Source organism: Amia ocellicauda, chromosome 8, assembly GCF_036373705.1.
Source record: "Amia ocellicauda isolate fAmiCal2 chromosome 8, fAmiCal2.hap1, whole genome shotgun sequence".
Classification (NCBI taxonomy): Eukaryota; Metazoa; Chordata; class Actinopteri; order Amiiformes; family Amiidae; genus Amia; species Amia ocellicauda.
Window position 1 is genome coordinate 6,675,795 of NC_089857.1, and position 24,285 is coordinate 6,700,079.

The window sequence follows — 24,285 nt, forward strand, 5'->3', positions numbered from 1 at the left end:
CCTAGCCAGTCTCCAGACCTTAATCCCATAGAAAATCTGTGGAGGGAGCTGAAGGTTCGAGTTGCCAAACGTCAGCCTCGAAACCTTAATGACTTGGAGAGGATCTGCAAAGAGGAGTGGGACAAAATCCCTCCTGAGATGTGTGCAAACCTGGTGGCCAACGACAAGAAACGTCTGACCTCTGTGATTGCCAACAAAGGTTTTGCCACCAAGTACTAAGTCGAAGGGGTCAAATACTTATTTCCCTCATTAACATGCAAATCAATTTATAACTTTTTTGAAATGCGTTTTTCTGGATTCTTTTGTTGTTATTCTGTCTCTCACTGTTAAAATACACCTACCATTAAAATTATAGACTGATCATTTCTTTGTCATTGGGCAAATGTACAAAATCAGCAGGGGATCAAATACTTTTTTCCCCCACTGTATATGCATTACTTTTTGATTAGAAAGGCATATCTGCTAGCAAAGAGGAAATGAGAAATATGAAAGGTTTAGGTAGGACGTGATCCGTATGAACCATTGGTGAACAGGTATTTATAGATTGTGAAACGGTCACAGTGCTTTGGAAACTGTTTTGTAAAGAGCATTCGAACTTTGGTCAAGAGGACCCCTGCACATCAACACTGTGCCACGTATTTGTGTAAATATGGTACATCAAGACATGTGTGGGGGTATTCTAAATTAAAGGCAGGATTGAGATATTTATCTTAAATTAGTCTACCTAGTGTATTTGTACTATGTTATCCTGAAATGTATTTTAGATATGATCAAAATATTAGTGTACTTATGTGGCCAATGCCACCTGATCACTATCCAAATTAATGATAAACTCACTATAACAGAACACAGGTCCTCGGGTATAGTGGATTTGTGTCCTCTGAAAGTCTAGGCTGAAGTATACAATGAGGCCTGTTACTCCCCCCAACCCTGCAGTAATTCAGTGACAGAATGACAACAATCAAGTTCATTCAATCATAACTATATTGCAACTACATATGCAGTCAGACATCTGCTTTGGACACTCAATAGACCAGTCCCTAGGCATCAGGGTTTCAAGTGCCCAACTAACACATGTCGTTCTGGCTATGTTGTGTGAGGTTGTATTTTGGTTCTGACAAAGACGCTGTGGGAATAATATTATTACCCTGAACACACAGAGTTGTTCAAGTTCTCTTGTTGCACTATAAGGTTGTCAGCAGCTAACATAGGTCCTTCTTATAGGGGCTTCTGTAGAACAATATACACTCACCTAAAGGATTATTAGGAACACCATACTAATACTGTGTTTGACCCCCTTTCGCCTTCAGAACTGCCTTAATTCTACGTGGCATTGATTCAACAAGGTGCTGAAAGCATTCTTTAGAAATGTTGGCCCATATTGATAGGATAGCATCTTGCAGTTGATGGAGATTTGTGGGATGCACATCCAGGGCACGAAGCTCCCGTTTCCACCACATCCCAAAGATGCTCTATTGGGTTGAGATCTGGTGACTGTGGGGGCCAGTTTAGTACAGTGAACTCATTGTTCAAGAAACCAATTTGAAATGATTCGACCTTTGTGACATGGTGCATTATCCTGCTGGAAGTAGCCATCAGAGGATGGGTACATGGTGGTCATAAAGGGATGGACATGGTCAGAAACAATGCTCAGGTAGGCCGTGGCATTTAAACAATGCCCAATTGGCACTAAGGGGCCTAAAGGGTGCCAAGAAAACATCCCCGACACCATTACACCACCACCACCAGCCTGCACAGTGGTAACAAGGCATGATGGATCCATGTTCTCATTCTGTTTACGCCAAATTCTGACTCTACCATCTGAATGTCTCAACAGAAATCGAGACTCATCAGACCAGGCAACATTTTTCCAGTCTTCAACTGTCCAATTTTGGTGAGCTTGTGCAAATTGTAGCCTCTTTTTCCTATTTGTAGTGGAGATGAGTGGTACCCGGTGGGGTCTTCTGCTGTTGTAGCCCATCCGCCTCAAGGTTGTACGTGTTGTGGCTTCACAAATGCTTTGCTGCATACCTCGGTTGTAACGAGTGGTTATTTCAGTCAAAGTTGCTCTTCTATCAGCTTGAATCAGTCGGCCCATTCTCCTCTGACCTCTAGCATCAACAAGGCATTTTCGCCCACAGGACTGCTGCATACTCGATGTTTTTCCCTTTTCACACCATTCTTTGTAAACCCTAGAAATGGTTGTGCGTGAAAATCCCAGTAACTGAGCAGATTGTGAAATACTCAGATTGGCCCGTCTGGCACCAACAACCATGCCACGCTCAAAATTGCTTAAATCACCTTTCTTTCCAATCAGACATTCAGTTTGGAGTTCAGGAGATGGCCCCCCCCACCCCTAAATGCATTGAAGCAACTGCCATGTGATTGGTTGATTAGATAATTGCATTAATGAGAAATTGAACAGGTGTTCCTAATAATCCTTTAGGTGAGTGTATATCAAGTGCAATGGAATTATTTTGCATGCCTATATGCAGTATATTGTGTATTCATTTTACATTCTTTTCAATGTAGTTATTTATGTGAATGATTCGACAACCCCCCCTAGAATCGACACATTTCTGTTGCCACCACATGACTATTGTGTGTTCACTTTATTGCAATGTTACCACAATGTTATTTGGTCAGCTATCATCTGCAAAGGCACAACTGTACGTTATGACAAAGACGCAACAGCAGACACAACTCAGACATGAGAGCGGCATTCAGATCAACACCTGGAAATTTCCATCTGCAGCAAACATGCACTGAGGAACTCTCCGAGATGGAGGTATTCATAGTGAGAGGATATAAATTGTGCCAGGCGAAGATTAAAATCGATGACAATTTAACATGATCATTAGGGCATTGTCAGACATGACACTTGCACCGAAGATAACAAATCTTACTTCCTCCTGATTAACAATTCCCTGCCTGCTGTGAAACTCTCTCTCACTCAGACATGTGCACATAGATCAGACTTCAGATTCATTATGTAAGTAAAATTATTGGTTGACTGTACTCCAGTTTGGAACTAGCACGGGATATTCAGGGAACTTGTATCTAAAAACATCAGCACATGAAGAGCCACTTTTGCAAATAATTGGTAGCCACCTTTTTTACAGTTTTCAACTTTCTAAAGTAAAACAATAAACTCCAAATCCATGTTTATTTGGTTTCAGGAACAGGTTGGGCCTTTTCTTGATAAGCCATGATCTTTAAACACTTAAAAGAAACCATTTTTATATACCACATGTCAAGTCAATGAGAGGTGGAAAACAGCAACTCTGCATCTCCAATGTCACAATTTGAAGTAAAATAGACACAGGAAACAAGGTCCTGCACGGAATGGCATTTGTAGACATTTCATTAAAAGGCTAAGTTGTTAATTCTAAGTAAAAAAATATGGTGCTGTATAATTAAAAAAAACTATATAGACCCCAGAAATATGAAACCACATTGACAGAGACAGCTCACTAGTGGTGTGATACAGTACATGGATCAATACTTTAATACCAGTGGAATCAATGAGTAGAAGAAAATGATGAAACCTTTGTCTGTTTTGCACACACAAAATCATTAAAAAAAACTAACTTAAGTGACATCGGTCAGACAGCAGCCTCCCAGGCACGGCTCCTGTGCCAATGTGATCTGACATCTTGAAACGGATTGCGTTACCCTGATAACTTAATGTTTTGAATACTTGTCAGGATGTGAAGTGTCAAAAGCAAAGGCTACAGCTTTGTAATTTGAACAGGTGATGCAGCATGTGGTGATTTATAGCTTGTTGTTTTTCACAACCCTGTTGTTAATTGATAGCATGGTCAGGTTAGCAAACTCATGCATATATTAATGCACAGAACTAATTTATTTGAGACATGCAAAAAAAAAAAAAAAAAAAATCACTAGAATTAAAAAGAATCCAGTCTAGCAGCAGTGATACACATAAATAACTAAAACTCCCCCATTCCCTGATAACAACGTTTCAAACTTTGCCTAATCTGACATTATTATTCTGCCTCATTGCTCAGATAATGTCCTTCACAGCAGCTATAGCACTTGCTTGTTTCACTGTGCTTTTCTTTACACTTGCACCACAGCCGAGATATTCACTCTGCCTCGATTCCCTTGTTGTTCTCAAAGACAGAGGTGGGCATCAGGTGTCATTTTCTGTAATTCAAGAGTCCAGTTAAATGGATCTAATTAAACCTGTGTACAACAATATCCCTGATTTTAGCTGGACTGGAGATGAGCCGAATAAATTGTCCACTCTCAACATCAGACTGGGGCCTTTTTAATTGAACTAATGTGTCATCCTATTCACCCCGTTTGGACCAGACGAGCTTTATTGATCGAATCATTCATTGAACCACTTTGTACATTAGCACTATTTAAACTGTTTTCTGTACAGTTCTTGGTTACAAAAGCACAGTGCTTTAGATATATTGATACCAAGAAACTTTTTCAGACCGCTGTGTCTTTAGATTGTTTAATAAGTTATTGCTCACCCATCATATCTGCGTTACGTAATGGCCTGAAGCCAAATTAACTACAGGCAGCTGAACGTTTCACAAAGCGTCTCCAGGAGGATATGACATATGTTGTGCTTGGTGTGCAGAGCCTTAACCGTCTATAGTGATCTGAGTGCCAAATGGTGGTTGTGAATTCAGTTGCAGATTCATCTTATAAACTGTATTGATAATTTCTTCCCGACAGTATATTTCCAAATTAAAATAATGTATCATTTATTAAACACATTTTTATATATATTTTTTTATTATTTTATTAATTTATTTATTCGAAACTGGTGACATTTGCACATTATATCGGATTTGATTAATTGTTTAATATGTTCTAAACAAACAGTTTAAAAGACTTAGAAGGGCTTTGAGAAACCTTAATTTCGTGTGTGCTTAAGTCTCATCTGGCTTTAGCTAATTGCTTTCAAAGCTGAACAAAATGATTAAGAATATCTTCCCAAACACCATCTCACCAGGAGATCATAAAAAGGAATCAGCAGTGTCAATATCTGTCTGTGCGCCCGCTGCCAGTGGGTACACACTGTGCGCCCGAACTGCCGTTGAGCGCTTGGTCAGTAATTGACCAATAAATCATGAATGCAAAAAGTTACACACAGGGGTAATGTGATTTTAGTTATAGTTACCTGTACAGAGGGAACAATATTGAATTGTGGGGTTTACATCGCCCTGTGCACAGTAATATTATTGATCACTACTAAACTGATTCCAATATAAAAGCCAGAAAAGATTTTAATTTTGATTCCGGTTCTTAAGCTGAAATGCATATTACGCGATGTTTCCCGATTAAAGCCCAGGCTCTGTTTCTGATTTACTCACTGTGTGTTACTCTGAGAAAATCTGTGAACTTTCCGTGTGCTCTATCCTTCTTGGAAACCTTATTGGAAGTAACTTTGTGGTAGCAGCTGTAAATCTCTCTTTCGTCACGTTGGACAAAAGCTTCTGTTAAAGCTGCTAATGCCTATTAATCTATGACATCGCCCTGTCCATTTCTCCCTATACCTCTTATATATGAAGCCGAAACTGTGCTACACTAACCTGTCATCACATAAAAACAAATGAATGGGCACTAATCTTTCTATGGGATCTGACTTATGAAGGTAAGGTTGATCATTTGACAAGACGTGATCCCTGTGGATCTTTCAAGCTTTACGAAGAGTGATAGCAAAACAACAGCAAAGATCTACTTTCACTGACAGAAGCCCTGACAGTTGAGGATAAAGTGTGAGTGTTGACAAGTTGTGAGGATGTATCATCTCTGTAACGCCAGCTAACACTTTTCTATTGTGTGAGGTTGTGGTATTGTTGTGTTTGGTAAAAACATGTTGTACACAAAGCCATTAGTGTTCTTTGCTGGTTGCTCAGTATCATTGTCTGCATGTTTTCAAATCTCTGGCAGTTAAACACATATCAAGTACAATTATTTGCATGCATGTATATAGTATGTTTTTGTCTACCTTTAACTCAACTTATTATTCCCAGTGTGTTTCTTTTTTTTTTTGTATGTTGTTATATACTTTTCTAACATTATTTCCCAGTGCTGCGTCAACATCCCCTGGAGTTGGCAAATATGTGTTGCTACGGCGTCATATTCTTCTATGTTCACTTTCTTCCCATGTTGCCGGAATGTTAAATGCTTAGCTTGGACAGGAGTACACTGAAATAAACGGAGAATATCGCCCACCCACCCCCAATAAAAAGGAGAAACTTTGTGACCGTCATGGCATACCTCCGCTTTCAGCCTCTCAATCTCAGTGTCCTGGTCCTCGAGTTGGTGTCTCAGCTGGTTGGCTGCCACCTTCTCTGTCTCTACAATCTGCACCAGGTGGATGTACTTCTGCATCAGCACCTCACGTTCAATTATGATGTCAGAATAACTGCAAAATAAGAGCATTTGGTACCATGTGAGAGAAATGCAACAGTAACATCCGAAAGGCTTTTTCTACAGAATGTTTACTGATTTGGGATGGCACTCTCACACTACAAGGCCCAGAATCCTTGGCTCCAGACCTAGGATTTGCAACTGGGAACTACAAGTGTATCAATTAAAGTCCCCCCTCTTTCACAATGTTCTCTTTCCTTGCTTTTGCTTTTCCACAGGACTCTTACAGCATGTAGCAGCTGGTCAGCAAGAAGAAGTTGGAATTGTAATTTTGGAATGAAACATTGCAGTCTAAACAATGAGGTGATCTCCATAATATAATCAGTTACAGCCCCCAAACTGACAGTATGCCATCGTGTGAACCTCTTGCCAAATATCACTCAGAAACCTAAAACTCAAACCAGAGTGCTTCTTCAGCACTGTGAGATCACAAGCAGTTAAAAAAGTGTGCCACAAACACATTGTTGGTCTTTTACTGGCTTATTGTTTTGACAAATATTTCACTGTTTTTTGTTGCTGGTGTTTTTTCATTAGAACAAATTACATTTCAACTGTTCAATTTGTTTACCTCAAAATCTCTATAATACACGATCAAATCTCTGTGATAAAATATGAATAATGGCAGCCTGTGCCCTCAGATTACAGTCACATCTACCAAAACAGCCCTGTAACAAAGGCTGAAATGCGAGAAGTGTACTTTAAATGATACATGTCAAAAAGCAATGAGTGACACATAAATGATACATAAATATTTTGTATTTACTGAAATGACTAACCCAGACCAATAAAAAACATGTATCTACTGAGACATGAACCTAGCCTGATATAATATTGAATCTTTTATTTATTTTTAATTATATGGGGAGAATAGAAAAAGCAAGATTAGAACATTAAACCACAAAGCAACAAACTACTGCTTGCAAAATAATAGTTTTGATAAAGAAAGAGTGATTACATTTTTGATTGTACAGATGCTGAGAAAAGCTTACAGTTCAGTCTTTTTATTGAATTTCACCTCTCATTTCATTTTGATAAATGTCTCCAGGATTCAGTCCAAAGCTCGTGGAAGGGAGACTTATTCATAGATTGTTGTGTAATATTGTGTACTAAGTCCATATATATGTTTTCTATGTTAAACTGGAGGGTGCAGGTTGTGTTTTTATGCTGTGCTCTCTGCCCCCCCACTACCTCCAGGAATTAAAAAAGAAAATAAAACAAATTAACACATTTGTGGAGGACTGCCTGCTTTCAAGTTGATTCTAAGATCTCTGTGCAGCAAGGAAATATGAGGAGGAGACCTTGTTACCCAAATTAACTTTATGATGTGAAGTTGAATGTCCTTTAATGCTCTTTGGTTTGGGACCTCCATTTACCCCCATTCTGGAAAGCTCAACCATATCAGCTACTGCAGATCCTAATACAAGTTTCACATTAGCACTAGTGTCACAGCCCAGTTCTGCGGGGTCCAGTCTGTATCTCAGTCAGCCCGGGATCTCTCAACTGTCAGGCAGCAAAGGGGAATCTGACATAAAAGCTTGAGTTGGCAGTACTTAAAACTCAACATAAATTCTTATCTGTCAATGTCGGCTTAGGAAAGTTCTCTCTCTCTGCTCAGCTTTGATTCAGAGAACAAGTACCTGCTGAAGCCTTATATTACACCGACACACTGCCAGGTGAATGCCACAGTAAAGACAGCAAGTGCCTCGAAAATGACTTCCTTTTTCTTCTCAGCTGACAGGAAGCTGGAGCCAGTTGTCACTGCCTGACACAGAGAGACTTTTAACAGGGACTCCTTGCTTCCGTGTGGAGGAATATTTAATCACTCTATGTATCTTAAGCATATTTTTCATGTATTCTTTGATTTACTTATTTATTCATGGATGGTTGCTGGAGTAAATCAGGCAGATACCATAGGAGGAATTCAAGGCAATTTAGGTTGTATTTAGATTGTACTGATCAGTGTCCCCACCTGCCTGGTCTGGGAAACAATGCTCAACTGGACCTATTTTCCAAATAAATGATGCCACCAAATCCAAACCAAAACATAGATGACCCTGCGGACCTCCAGGAACCCCCACCACTCTGCTGTCTTTAATGTCTTCCTATGTGTTTGGAATTACAAGTCTGTTCCCTGTTGAGCACATGATTGCTCTGATTTGATCCCTTTGTTTTTTGAATTTCCTTTGTTACTGTGGATTATTTTGGTTAATCTATACATCTTTCCATCAGTTAAATACTTTGATAGACATCTACTGACATGTTATTAGACAATCAATCTGAAACTGATCTGAAATGCCAGGCTGGGGAGTTGAGGATTTGGTTAATCTCAGATCAATGTGAGGTTCTCCCTGGACAATCTAATCTGTGGGGTGAGGGTCTGAAGAGCATTGTGGGAAAAAAGACGATAAACACTAGGGTGTAATTGGACTGTCACTCATCTATCCCCCAGACAGAGAAAGAACTGGATTGTATTCACGCCAATATTTCATAACATATTGATTCTTCTGGGGGGCGGGTTCTCTCTTAAAAGGGATTTTCATCTATAATGGGAGATACCTGATAACAGCTGTTTTCAAAGAATGTAGCCCACAATAAAAACACCTGTCTAGAAGAGCTCTTGAGAAACAAATAGTGGTTTCAGTGAAAGGGTTTACAAAAGGGAAAATGCAAGTGTAACCGTTACGAAACACTGATCTTTATATTTAAATAACAAGCCTTAAAATGTGGATGTAAAATGATGTTCCAATATTAATCATATTCATTCAGTTGCTTATTAAATTAGATCAAAAGAAGAGATGTGTGTGTTTATTTCCATTTGTTCTTGATATCAACTCACTTACATAAAACAAATTACATACAGTGAGGGAAAAAAGTATTTGATCCCCTGCTGATTTTGTACATTTGCCCAATGACAAAGAAATGATCAGTCTACAATTTTAATGGTAGGTGTATTTTAACAGTGAGAGACAGAATAACAACAAAACAATCCAGAAAAATGCATTTCAAAAAAGTTATACATTGATTTGCATGTTAATGAAGGAAATAAGTATTTGACCCCTTCGACTTAGTACTTGGTGGCAAAACCCTTGTTGGCAATCACAGAGGTCAAACGTCAACTAGTTGGCCACCAGGTTTGCACACATCTCAGGAGGGATTTTGTCCCACTCCTCTTTGCAGATCCTCTCCAAGTCATTAAGGTTTCAAGGCTGACGTTTGACAACTCGAACCTTCAGCTCCCTCCACAGATTTTCTATGGGATTAAGGTCTGGAGACTGGCTAGGCCACTCCAGGACCTTAATGTGCTTCTTCTTGAGCCACTCCTTTATTGTCTTGGCTGTATGTTTTGGGTCATTGCCATGCTGGAATACCCATCCACGACCCATTTTCTATGCCCTGGCTAAGGGAAGGAGGTTCTCACCCAAGATTTGACGGTACATGGCCCTGTCCATCGTCCCTTTGATGCGGTGCAGTTGTCCTGTCCCCTTAGTAGAAAAACACCTCCAAAGCATAATGTTTCCACCTCCATGTTTGACGGTGGGGATGGTGTTCTTGGGGTCATTCCTCCTCCTCCAAACACGGCGAGTTGAGTTGATGCCAAAGAGCTTGATTTTGGTCTCATCTGACCACAACACTTTCACCCAGTTCTCCTCTGAATCATTCAGATGTTCATAGGCAAACTTCAGACGGGCCTGTACATGTGCTTTCTTGAGCAGGGGGACCTTGCGGGCGCTGCAGGATTTCAGTCCTTCACGGCGTAGTGTGTTACCAATTGTTTTCTTGGTGACTATGGTCCCAGCTGCCTTGAGATCATTAACAAGATCCTCCCGTGTAGTTCTGGGCTGATTCCTCACCGTTCTCATGATCATTGAAACTCCACGAGGTGAGATCTTGCATGGAGCCCCAGACCGAGGGAGACTGACAGTTATTTTGTGTTTCTTCCATTTGCGAATAATCTTGTAGGTCTTGTAGCCCATTCCAGCCTTGTGTAGGTCTACAATCTTGTCCCTGACATCCTTGGACAGCTCTTTGGTCTTGGCCATGGTGGAGAGTTTGGAATCTGAATGATTGATTGCTTCTGTGGACAGGTGTCTTTTATACAGGTAACGAGCTGAGATTAGGAGCACTCCCTTTAAGAGAGTGCTCCTAATCTCAGCTCGTTACCTGTATAAAAGACACCTGGGAGACAGAAATCTTGCTGATTGATAGGGGATGAAATACTTATTTCCCTCTTTAACATGCAAATCAATTTGTAACTTTTTTGAAATGCGTTTTTCTGGATTCTTTTGTTGTGATTCTGTCTCTCACTGTTAAAATACACCTACCATTAAAATTATAGACTGATCATTTCTTTGTCAGTGGGCAAACGTACAAAATCAGCAGGGGATCAAATACTTTTTTCCCTCACTGTAAGGATGAGAAGTGTGGAGAGAGTACATGAACAGCTAAAAGAGATTTTAAAAGAACTATTGACTTTGCTTCAAATTTCTACCATTTCATAAAATTCCCCCAAAATATTTTATTGGACCTTTTCCTCTGTGTTCGCCTCGAAAAGAATTGGGTTTGTCTTTGTAATTAAATTACTGTACGGCTAGTTCATCTGACCTGCTCTGTACTCACAGATGACTTACAATTTACAACAAAGCCAAACTTCTCTCATGCATACCAAACTCATGCCTGCAGTCTTTTGCGTGAATTTCTTAATTTTTGATAATTACGGCTGTAGTGTCACCGCTTTCTAGACATAAAACAGCCTTTTTACAGTTTCCCTGCTTTAGAATATAAAACAGACACTATATATTAAAAGTACAGTTATCTAATAAGCTGTCTTCACTGTGCACAAGCACAATGAGGCATATACAGAAAGGAAAACGGTTCTGTCAAGTGCAATGGACCTTTTAAGTATAAGATTCGCCGAGACTACTGTGAATTTACACAGCACGTGTGTATGCGCCTGATTTCACACGCTTCTCTCCAAAGCAAATCAGTCTTCAGCCAACAAGGGCAAGACTTTGCAAAGTGCATGCTGGATGTCTGAATAACAAACTGCCACTCACTGTACCTGAGATACAACCAATATATTTGCTTGACTCTTTGGAATTTCAACAGTACATAATTTTAACTCACCCAACAGTATTTGTAAATGTGTAAAATATATGAATATATATGAAATTCTGATTTAAACTTTGTAAAGCTAGAAAGGGCAGGCAAAAGCAAACAGAAGAAAAAAATAAAGAAGAGTTGAATACCAATTAAATAAGAAACTGAAAAGAAAGACGGAATAAAAATGTTTCAGTTTTGCAGTTGGGTTTATAACATGGTTATAACTGGTTATAAAGCAGCTGGCATGGCTTATGGATTGCAGTTTCTTCGTTCAGAACAGTTGGGTGAATCCAACGCATGTCAAAGAAGATGAATACTCTGTGGGCGCTTAAGCCAGGGAAGATAAATGCTTGGGCAGAGTGCTAAGCGGTCTGTGGGTTTGACAGAGCTGGCTAGACGCCCTCGCCCCCTCTGTACTCCCAGCATACCTTGCCTGCTGGATTGCTTCCACCCACTCATCGCAATCCACCTCCTCCTCCGTGCGCAACTCCAGGGGCTTCTGTCCATCGTGACCGAAGACAATGGTGAAATAGTGCTGGAAGAGAGGAGGGCTTCAGTTAGAGCTCAAGAAAGGGAGACGCAGTGCATGCAACACACATTGACAGACACACGTCCCTCCTTAGCTGCACATTAAGTTTCTCACAATCTAAACACTAGAACAAGCCTGCATCATGAATATCAACCTTCTGTAAACTTTCATACTTTTCAAAGTATATTCATATAAAGTCTATACTGTTCAAAGTTCGCCCTTTTCCAGGAAAATACAAATGTCTAATGTTGTATGTTACATCATAGCTGCAACCATAAATACAATCTATAGAAGCAGTAATGCTAGTAGTGCTTCGATACGTTTTTCTTTTGATAGAATAAGACGTAAAGTTATTCAATAAATGTACACAAATTGGACTCCACTCTTTCAATGCCTGAATGGACTTGTGGGTGTTTTGCATTCAGGAATCCAACGAGGAACCACACTATATCTAATTTCTTACACAAGAAATGTCTTTACCTGAGTAGACATTCTCAGTTACATTCGGAGGTAAAGCCACAATCTAGATCACAAAATAAAGTATTTCCACCTTTAATCAGTGTTGTCCTTTTACTGTGTACTGTACACGTCTTATTAAGTGAGTCTCCAACATGAGGAAGGAAACAGGTTTAAGCCTTGAGCTACAATTTCAGTACATATAACTGTCTAACAATATGCTATTGTGTTGCATGGGACTTTCACAGCAATGAACTACACCTTGAATATGTAAATTGACCAGCTTCCATTTATTCAGATAGTCTTTGAGAGGAAATGCAGGATGAGTGCCAGGAAATGTTTTTATACAAACCATTATTTCTGTTGTCTTTATTCTCTGTATTGGAATCAGTATTACACACACAGACACACAACTTCTGGAAGATGTATTTGGTTTTGCAGCTCAAGGTGAAAACATAGTTTCTACTCCCACCTAGTTCTCCATCTAGAGTAAAACAGCTTTCTGAATTCCTGCAGAAAATGGTCCTGCAACTGGCTTTTTATCATGAACTTGTCAACTCAATTAATGCTCTGATTAAAAGCAAAGGACCCCCCGTGGGAATACCGGTTTGCAGAATAGAATAAAAACTGATGCCAAACAGAAACATCGAAAATAATTTCTGATTTGTTGCTGAATCCTAAGTGTATTCATTTCAACTTGTTTTCAACTGATGCACAGGCAATTGTTTTCATTATATATGTCTGTATATCATGCTTGTAAATGGCTCCATCTGTTTCTGAGACTCATTGATACTCTAGAAATAAAATGAATTGACTAGAGATCACTGAATAAACACATAAAGATCAAATTTTGTAACAAAGGCAACATTTTGCAAAGCATATATTTTTAAACATTAATTACGCATGTTCCTTTTGCTTGATATATGCCACTGGGACAATATTGTCTTGCATCGTGCCTTTAAATCATTCCAATATGCAGTCCAATAACCCTATTATCAAGCCATCACTTTAAGGTTTGAATCTGCCTTCTTTGTCACACCGATCAAAATTGCACCAGGTGGAATAGACAGTGTTGACACATTGACTGTCACATCATCTTCACTCCATTCCCTGACTCTGTACGTGGCCGCAAGACACATCAATCTCAGCTGCTGTAATGTCAGTTTTTTTTTTTTTTTTTTTTTTTTTTAACACCTTTTCATTGTATGACAATCCTTCTGGCAGTGATTCCCCAACATGCTGTTTAAATGGTGGAGAATTTAAGAATGGATCTGTGCTGCTAATTGAGCTTTACTGAATGCAGTCTCTCTCTGACTAAGGACTCCTCTACAGAATTGTAGAAGCCACAGTCCTGTGCCTAGAGACAAACATGTGCCTTCTGAATCAGCAATCCTGCAGTAACCTGGCCTGAGAGATAGCTGTATTAAGCTCAGAACTTCATAAACCTCCTTCCATTGTCTCCCAGTGAACTGTTTGGTCACTACACATGTGAGTGAGTCTTGAGTAAAGAGCAATCTATAATGGATATGCCTGTTTTCAATCATCTCTCTCTCCTACTCTTCAATCTGGTCTCTTCTGGATTTCCTCTGCTCATCTGACTCTCTCGGAGTTGCTGAATTTCTGGGCACTTTAAATTGATGTTTTAAAAATGATGGGAACACCGTCTAACTGGGAGAAGTGCTATTCCTAGTAATCAGAAGGGCTCAGGCACGACCGTCTATGCCCCTGTGCAAGGTTCTGTCACAGGCGTCATGAACGATTACTGAGGCAGAAGACAAAAAAAAAAGATTACTGCAGGGTAAAATCGATCAGATATGTCAGGACAAATTGAGAGTTACAACCATACATAGAGAAGTAGTCTGTTTCTCTTTCTTAAACAAACAAACAAACAAACAAACAAACAAACAAATAAATAAATGTTGTGTTTCAGGCTCAAGAACTATCTATTTCATGAAGCCTTCCTGCCAAGTTCACCAAAGAGCCCCCCCCAAAAAAAAAAAAAAACATCTCTTGCATAACATTTCTTAACAAGTGCAGTGCGTGTATTTTTAAAGTGTGTCACTTCACTAACAAATCTGATCTCCATGGCAACGTGATCCTCAGCGCAGCGTCCTTATTTTACTGTATTTGTGTGTATGTGTGTATGTATGGGTGGGTGAATATATTGTATGAATTGAAAAGAATCTCAATATTTACCTACCCACAAAATTACAAAATACAAACCTGGTATTTATGTGCAGTGGAGGCTGTTTCCTGTTACTCAATGGAAATTCCAAAAGCATGAAGAATACTGGGTTATATGTGTTTGTATGCGTGTTTGTATGCGTGCGTGCGTGCGTGCGTGCATGTTTGATTGCTTTCCCCATATGAAAAAGGAAGGACACCATCATAGTGGCTATTTTTTTTTAATTAAATATTGGCAACTGTGCTAAAGAAGTAACCTGGCAATGTTAAGGTGGATGACAGGAAAATGATGTTCAGTTCATTAACACACAGACGGTAACTCAATCTCCAGACAGATTTTTAAATGTCAAAATATATTATTATAACACATCGCTTTTGTGGCTTTCATCCAAAAAATGGACTTCTTGGAAATCAAACACATATATATGACTTATAACCGTGTGCTTTATTAGCACTCTCTAAGATCTTGACAGTACTACACATGCTTTGGCCTTTTGATGTGTCTGTTTTATACAATTTCATACTATTCTATATTAAATGAGACTATGTAATTGCTGTATTTCTGTAGATTTAGTAGCTATTCATTAAAAAAAGAGATTTGTGCAGATTCTATTGTGCATATAATTTATGGCATATTTACTTTTTACAATTTTTCAAACTAGAGATACATTATGCTATAATTATAAAACATGTGCAGAGTAAACAGACTGGCCAGGCAATGTATTTATTAAATTACACAAGTTTGCACTTATTATTCAGTTAAACTGCAAATCTACGGATCTGCTGATATTAATTTTGACAGATTCTGATGTGTGAGTGAAGAGTGTAGGAAAGGTAAATCCATGTAATAAAAATACAGAATTAAATTTGAACAGCAATGCAAATAATTAAAGATTGAGCAGAGCACAGAGTCTGACATTTAGTTGTACTTTAAGCATGCTTTTTCAATGGAGGACATGACATTTGGACTCATTCTTTGGCTATTTGGATTTTGTTTGGCTGTAGTATTTCAATGCATATTTTAAAACAGTATTCACTACTGGTTCATCTGTGTGGATTTCACAGAATACTTAAGGATAATTATACAGAAAACACACAAATTTAACCCAGAGAATTTACTGAAACAGAATATGTTGCTACCAATCAATACTGGTCATTTCAGAAGGCTTTCGAAGCACATCTGTGTAGGTTGTTTGCTGGCTAAAGAATAGTAATATTGAATGAGGCGCCACACAGAGTTGGCCCTCAGCGCCTCCACTGTTCCGGTCAGTAAGTTCACAAAATATTTGGATTGGGAAAATTATGTATTTTGGGGCCCCCTCTTCCCTCACATACAATTCTTCAAATTTGTCCACAAACAGCTAAATTCTGACTTCAGAGGAACTCTAGGCTATGACAAAGATGAGAAATAAAAATATATTCTAGCTAAACAGGCCATTACTCCTTCGAAGTGACTCTGATCAAGTACCCACAAGTCTTTAGCTCGATTAACTCCAACTGCTAATGTTCTTGGGCTGATCAAGCAGAAAAACATTTCTTGATTTTTATTATGCTGCATATAAAGACTGATTGATGGGTAGCATTTTTATTCAATTTATTTGTTTTGACCAAAAACAGATTTGTCTACAGGACCGTGGATCAGCATTTTAATCACAGTATCTGCAATGTAGGGAATTCATCAGCTGGACAAGTCTACCTAACTGACATAAAATTGTGCAGCCATGCCTGAAATAAAGTCAGTCAAAATTACAGATTAGATAGACCACGTATTGACAGAAGATTGACTCAGTCCGAGCCAGTGGGTTTCTTCTGTCGGGTAATTTTTGACACAGGATATAGGCATTACCAGTTTTTTAAAATTATTATTATATTCAATAGTCCTCCAGAAATATTGTTATTATATCTCCCAAAATATCTGATTTTTCTTTTTCCTTTTCTAATTTTCTTCCACCCATCTCATTAGACCCATACAAGTTTAAGACTCATGTAAGATGTATATAAACATCATCAACCACTGTACTCCCTTGAGCATTATTGAGCGGCACAAAGCCATAAGAATGACTTAAATATGATTCATGTTTTAATACCTATTATCCTGACACTGACTGATGTTTACAACAGCAAACTCAATTTGTCATCCTATTGCTTAGACAGCAATAAAACAGATTACAATATGTTAATTTAAGAGAGATCCAGAACAACTGAATCCAGAAATAAAAGGAAAGCACATTCTTTGACAGGGCATCACAGAACCAATGAACTTAAATGACCCCTGACTTTTCATGACCTCGGAGGAGGGAATAAAGACAAACCTTGATAAAGAGCTGTGAAAAGTATCCCTAAATCCTCCTGAAAAGCCCCAGGATCTTCTGATTATCAACTCTGTTAATTGCCTAATTGGAATAATTATTTAATTCTACTGGACAACTTAAAATACGTTCTCATGTCTAAACACAGTGGGGTCTGCGACTTCATTTATACTGTATAATTACTGTAATTTGCATATCTTGAAATTGTCCACGGCAAGGTTTAATCTGTCCAATTAGGCAAATAATTGTTTCAATTACAGACGGTCGATTATAGCCATGGTGGAAAGGGAAGATAAAGATCCTTCACATATGGGAGGATGTGATACGAGACATCTGCTGAAAAGGAAGGCACACTACCTCACCTCTCTCATTCCACAAGACACAGCCCAAAAGACTGTATAAACACACCTGGATTGTGGGAGACGGACATTGTCCCATAAAAGCAAAATTGGCTTGAAGAGAGAGAAACTGAGAAACACAGATAGCGCTACCATACCGTATGTGCATTGTCATATACTGTGTGAGTTTATTAAGAAGATTCAATATGTATTAACACATCATCCTGGTGCCATGACATAAAAGTCAAAATCAAATACATGTGCTATGCAAAAGTGTGTTTTGTCGCCCAAGAATGTTATTTATTTACATACTCACTTTTAGCCGATCGCAAAGCCTGAGGCAATAAAGTTAAACATCACAAGCTGTTTTTCTACATGTTCACATAAACACCGAGATCTTGTTTGAGCGAGTATGTACAAAACTGTCAATATATATAACAATCCGGTCTTGAGAGCTGAATGCAGTTGCCATGGAAAAAAATTGTCAATGGCATTATTGTAAATGAACAAGCAAAGGAGCTGAATGTGTTGTTTAAAGCTGCACTCCTACAAGGTACGTCTCAAAGAGAAGGTAGAATAGTTTACAGCATTTTCACAGGTCTGTGGGGAAAGGAAAGCAAATAAAGTCTGATATTTAAATACTCACTTTCTAAGCCTCTAGGCTAATGAAGTTGCTTTTAATGAACCCTCAGTGCAATCCTTCTATTTGTAATCATATAAAATACACTATCTATAAAGAAAAATCAAACTGAATACATAGTCAAGTTTTTGAAGAATGAACAGGCAGCTCTTAAACTGCATGACTTTGCTCCTTGTTGAAAATATCACATCCATCTCAAGGACATTCCAAGGTCAAATGTTTCCAAATGAATCACTGCATTTCCCAGAATAGAAACATTATCAATATTTAACATAGACAAAGGAGATTCAATCAGCCACAGCGGTCCCCAAAATGTACTATTAAGCACTGTGTCTGTATTTAAATTATTTCTTATTCCTATCTCAGAGCAGAAGACATTTAAAGAAAAACCTAACAAAAAACATTTACTAAAATGTTTCCTTTAATGTTTATAGTACCTTATTCCAATTCAAACGAAAAAAATACAAACAAATATAATAATAATATTTTGAATTTTAATAATAATAATTCACTAATCTAAATCTATTTTCCTATTTAATTAAATGTACTCTCTTTGAGTACTTTGCTGTAGCCTGTGAAATTACTTCTTATCATTCTTTAACCTATAAAAAAACTCAAAAAGGAACAGATTCACGAGATCTGGGCCGGACATGAAGGATTTGTAATTTGTAGTCCTTACATTTTTAGTCTGGAAACTTAAACACATCTGTTGAACACATTAAGCTCCTGATGGAAATACACTGATCTATATATATATATATATATATTGTGTTTATGTAAATATATATATAGAGTATATGTAATAAATCCCACCGTCAGCTAAATAGAAAATGTACAAAGAATCTCAAGACATTGTTTGATCTGCAGATTAAACAGACGCAGATGCTATTATAAAGGTTAATAGCAGTTCAATTAGAAGATTTTTTTTTACTGTTGAGTTACCAACCTCCTGTAATAGCTGATTATGGAAATGACTTTGTTAAATAGTTCTGACTTCCATAGTCAAGGGCAAAGGTTCACACACCCTCCTGTCTTTTCCAGGCACAATGCTTCAATTCATTTCATACCACTTAGGAGATGTAACCATGCATTTATTATATACAGACAAGTCATGTAATTTTCAATTATGCTAACAAAGTATTGTACAACAAAGTCTGCAACAGAAATGTAGGATGGGACATTCCAGGTTTGAATGCAGGTTGTGCCACCCTGACACATCTCACTTCCACCTAGCTTTGCCACCAACACATTTGGAAACAAAACAAGTAGTCAAGTTAAAGTCCTATTGAAATGTTTGCACCTACAAATGATGATACAAACAGCAAGAGAACATCATTTATTGTGTGCTCTGAAGCATTGTGTTTGGATCACAATGAGGTACTAGACTTATAGCTCGATGTTCAGGATGATCTGTCTTTTGTATTGAAAGGCATTTAATATCACTGCAGTGTGGGTACAGGTTGTGCTTTGGTTCCTAAATCCTGAGCATATTTTTTCTGACTACTGGAAAAACTCCAGAGACTTTTGCTTTTCTCCGCAAATCACAATCTCACACATCCTCTGCAAAGAACTGAAACCTACAAGTTAATAAGAAGATTAAAACACATGATAATATTCAGTTACAGCAGAATTCATGTTGCACCATTGTGTTTTTTGATGAGTGTATATATTTCCACCCCTTTCCTCTCCATTGCAGTCGAGGCTGCATTTTCGACCTGCCTCAAGCACAACATGAAAGTGAAATAAAAATTGAATTCAAACTTTGACATACTTTTTTTAAACTGCCTGGATTGTGAATAAAGTTAATATGTATGTCACAAGTGAATAAGTAAGGAATATTAAAATTGTGCTTTTAGCAAGTTTTTAATTTCAGTTTTAATATATGAAAGCCAACAAAAGAGAAACGTTTAACTGATTCTTAATAAAGGCTCAGCTCAAGGGGCTTGTTCCTTTCCTTGAAAGGTATATTGCCCTGCTTTTAACTAATGGCATAATTACCAGCTCCCAAACTGTAAAGATGTGTCTGTAACTCATAGGTTGTTCTTTAGAACATCTGTGTCAGTGCAGCAGAAATCAGACTTGCTTTTTAAAAAATCATTTAGACTCTTTGCACCACACAAAAGAAACTACATTTTTACTTTGTGTCACAGTAATAACCTGTCTTTCCAAAAGATGTAGGATTTTTTTTTAAATATATACCCAGAGTTTTTGAAATGTCATATGTTAAATATATAAATGACACATAGTGGGTAGTGTTTATTTCTCTTGGCTTTGTTTCTGGTAACTGGAACAGGCCTCTCAGTCAGAGGTCATTTAATGCAGACCAGGGAACAGTGGACGTATCGCACGAGATGCTTTTGGATTCATTGCAAATTCCACTGGTTAAAGCATGAAAACATAAACATTTTTTTCATCCCTTTGTGTGTGTTTGTTTTGGGTTTTATAAAGAGCAGACAGAAAGCAGCAATTAAAAAACAAAATAAAAAATACTAGGATACTAGGATATCAGGAGGTGCTTTATGGTTTCATATAAAGCGATGCAGAACAAGGGCAGAAGTGAAACTGGTTCCTCCATATTATGCTTTTTATGCCTAAATGACTAAGACATAAACACAGCCATACAGCTGACACCAGTCCATTCATCCACATCGTTTGGTGAAAGCATAATCATGGCACCCATAATGAATGATTGTGAGACACAAACACTTCTTCAGCTGTTAAGATCCCCATCTAGTGCACTGCATTGCTCACACACACAATCTCAGAACGACCATATAAAACCGATCTGAGATTTCATTTCCATAAACGACCCCTGTTTTTCCACAGCAAAACAAGACATTTGTCTCCTGGTTGTGAGCTAATCCTTGTTTATTATATCCACATGCATTGTAAAAAATAATATATAATAATATTATTGCATATTATCAGGCTCAGAACAGAACTATTAAAACAACAAAAGTAGGTCACAGCTACAACTGTTTTAAAGATCAAAACACATGCACTGTTTCCCCCGATGCACAGGATTAAACTAGATTGTAGATATTATGTTTTTCAACGTAAATGCTTTCAATGTTTCAAAAGTGGAGCTTTTTATTTTGAAGTCCGCATGTACCCCGTTTTGAAGGAGAGAGATTATTAGACTGAATTTTAACTCCAGCTAGATTGGGAGATTTAGAGGCCAGTTGACTATGACATTACAGCTACAAACTTTTTCATTTAGGTCAAATGTAATACATATGCTGACAGAAAGAGACAAGCAAATATACACATATTTATAAGCGAATTTCTGTGTATTTTAAAAGACTAGAAAAAGAAGAATGCACAAATTCAATGTTATTTTCCACCTACATTTCATAAGTGCAAAGAAGACACTTGCTCATGATAGTCATGTTTTCAAATCTTGCACAGCATCTCCATGTATGTATTTCAGTCCTTGGTTCACACCACTAATCGTCTCCTCACGACTGTGTCAGGGATTCTTTTTTCTGACGACACGGATGTGAATTGGACAAACGCGAGCAGTGATTAGCTTTCTGGTGCTGAGTGCAGTTCACGCCAAACAGGGAGACAGTGTGCAAAACGGCAACGCTCAGTCAAAACAAAGCAAACACCACAGCATAGTTCTGGGGAATAATTATAATGCTGAACTGAAATGCAACACCCCTTGCACATGCATGCAAATAACATTTATTGTTTTTCTGTAATGTATAACACCTGTGATATTTCACACACTAAAAATAGTACACAAAACAGGAACTGATTTGCTAGCCTTACTCCCAAGGCAGCAGCATACAGTATCTTCCCTGTCAATGTTGTGTACATAGAGTTAGACATTTGTATACAGTCAGAAGTAAAACAAAAAACGATGTGCTGTTCTTTGTGTTTAATCTCAGTGTTTTTGTTTGTTTATTTTTCTTTCTTTCATTCATTTTTAAAAGCTGTAAAAACAGCTTGTGGATTATAACTGCATTTAAACAGTATATTTTGTAGTATTGTACTGCAATCCTTAAAGAAACCTTATCATTTATGGACATATAACACTCTCTAGATAAAGATAATTCATAAAAGTGCATGCAATCTTTTATAATTATAGCTCTATGTGTATTATTTTTACGTATTTTGTGCGGAGTATAATTTTAACTCATGCTGATCTCGTATTACACACAATTTCTCATATGTATTTCCTGAAATACACAAAAGAAGCGATCTTAAGATCCCTCTTTGAGAATCGGGAATACCGTAATTTTTTCTCTCACAACTGGCACTTCAATCCATCGAACAGACAAAACTACACTCAGTAGTAACAAGACTGTGAATTAGTTCAATCTTGTGTTTGATTTTCAGAGAAAAAGCAAAGAATAACAGCTCTTTGGATGCAGCAACACAATCTGTTCTAACAGCGCTTTCTTTACATTCAAAAGCAGCCAAGAAGCAAACGCAGACAGACTTCATTACATACATTCCTTTATGATTTTGTACGGTTCCAAACCACATGAAATGCAGCTCCTTTGCCGAGCTCTCTACCTCACTCTGGCATGGCTCTTGACTGGTATCCAGCATGTGATTAACAGCAACGAAAGGACCTGCGTGCCGTTTGCAAGACAATACAATAGGTTCTGTCTGTTTGCACTAAAGTTTGGCTCCCAGCCTGCAACTGACTTGTCATTAAACAATACAAGAAATCAGTATTGGAAGTACTATTGCTAATCCCCCTAATTAACTGTTATCCTGTCTGCAGCTGCATTGTTCTTTTTAGTTTTTCGCCTACAGATGAACTGTCCCCCGGGCAGTGCTTTCGTGAAGTGAACCTCCACATTGAAGGAGCCTAGTGGAGCACATTCACATCACATTCTTCAAGCCAATCAGGCAATAATCAAATAATCATTTCCAGCAAGCATACACACTGCACAATGATCGTGGGATTTTTAATCATCCATTAACTGGAGACCTGAATCAGAGTTTTATTTTATTTTTGATCTACAGTAAGATATTGCAATTAAATTAATTTACCCGCGAGGAAGCTGAGCCTTTGGATCACATGCTCATTGAGAAATTCGGATTTGAATTACTCCTCTATGTGGTTCAGTGGCCATGAGCTGTCAGAACCCTACAACCATCGTCTGGACCGACTCTCTCTGCCAGAATGCCTAACATTATTGGACTCATTCATTCAGGCATTGCCCAAGCAGGAAAAAAGCAGGCACACTTTAACTGAGGTAGACACAGAGGGGGATGAGTACACAGGACAGCAAGCCCATACATTGAAGTCCACAGTACAACTATTTACAAAGTCCTCTACTGTCTGTAGTGTCCGGCCCACGCCCCCGGGACACAGGGCAGACTTTTGCTTGCTGCCTCTATGCTGAATTTCTCCAGCAGACGGTGATACAATATGTTTCTTTTGTCTGACAGTTTTTTTTTCTCAGATACTTGGTAGAAACTATCTAATTCAACACACGTGATAAGGAAGATTTAGTGGTGGGTGTCTGTGGACCAACCACGAAGCAGCATTCCTCCAAATTTTTGCTGGGACCACACCACAGTGTGTCTGCTTTGAGCTACACAGATGGTGCATTGGGTTAGGGATAAGATTCAAGGCTTTTCCTGCCTGTTCTTCCTGCTCAGCAGCATAAGGCTCTGTACATCTTTATTTGGGTTTGAGGGATAAAAATGGCTGCTTCAGTGTACAACAATTGTATTCACTGCTGCAGTAGGGACCCTACTCGTGAAATCTGGAAATATCAGTCGGCCAAGGCAAAGGACATCAGCAACGTACATACAGTGAGGGGAAAAAAGTATTTGATGCCCTGCTGATTTTGTACGTTTGCCCACTGACAAAGAAATGATCAGTCTATAATTTTAATGGTAGGTGTATTTTAACAGTGAGAGACAGAACAACAACAAAACAATCCAGAAAAACGCATTTCAAAAAAGTTATACATTGATTTGCATGTTAATGAGGGAAATAAGTATTTGACCCCTTCGACTTAGTACTTGGTGGCAAAACCCTTGTTGGCAATCACAGAGGTCAGACGTTTCTTGTAGTTGGCCACCAGGTTTGCACACATCTCAGGAGGGATTTTGTCCCACTCCTCTTTGCAGATCCTCTCCAAGTCATTAAGGTTTCGAGGCTGACGTTTGGCAACTCAAACCTTCAGCTCCCTCCACAGATTTTCTATGGATTAAGATCTGGAGACTGGCTAGGCCACTCTAGGACCTTAATGTGCTTCTTCTTGAGCCACTCCTTTGTTGCCTTGGCTGTGTGTTTTGGGTCATTGTCATGCTGGAATACCCATCCACGACCCATTTTCA

At 38.3% G+C, this 24,285-nt stretch overlaps 1 protein-coding gene across 4 annotated transcripts in view; it reads right to left on the bottom strand.

Annotated features, from left to right (window-relative positions):
• The window catches only part of LOC136755374 (ras-specific guanine nucleotide-releasing factor 2), a 76,205-nt gene that overhangs the window by 38,647 nt on the left and 13,273 nt on the right, over positions 1–24,285 (bottom strand). For all 4 annotated transcript variants that reach the window (XM_066711911.1, XM_066711909.1, XM_066711912.1 and 1 more), the window contains exons 2-3: positions 11,946–12,052; positions 6,265–6,412 (exon numbers count right to left, since the gene is read on the bottom strand). In XM_066711911.1, the coding sequence (XP_066568008.1) occupies positions 6,265–6,412; positions 11,946–12,052 (255 nt within the window). The remainder of the gene's footprint in view (positions 1–6,264; positions 6,413–11,945; positions 12,053–24,285) is intronic.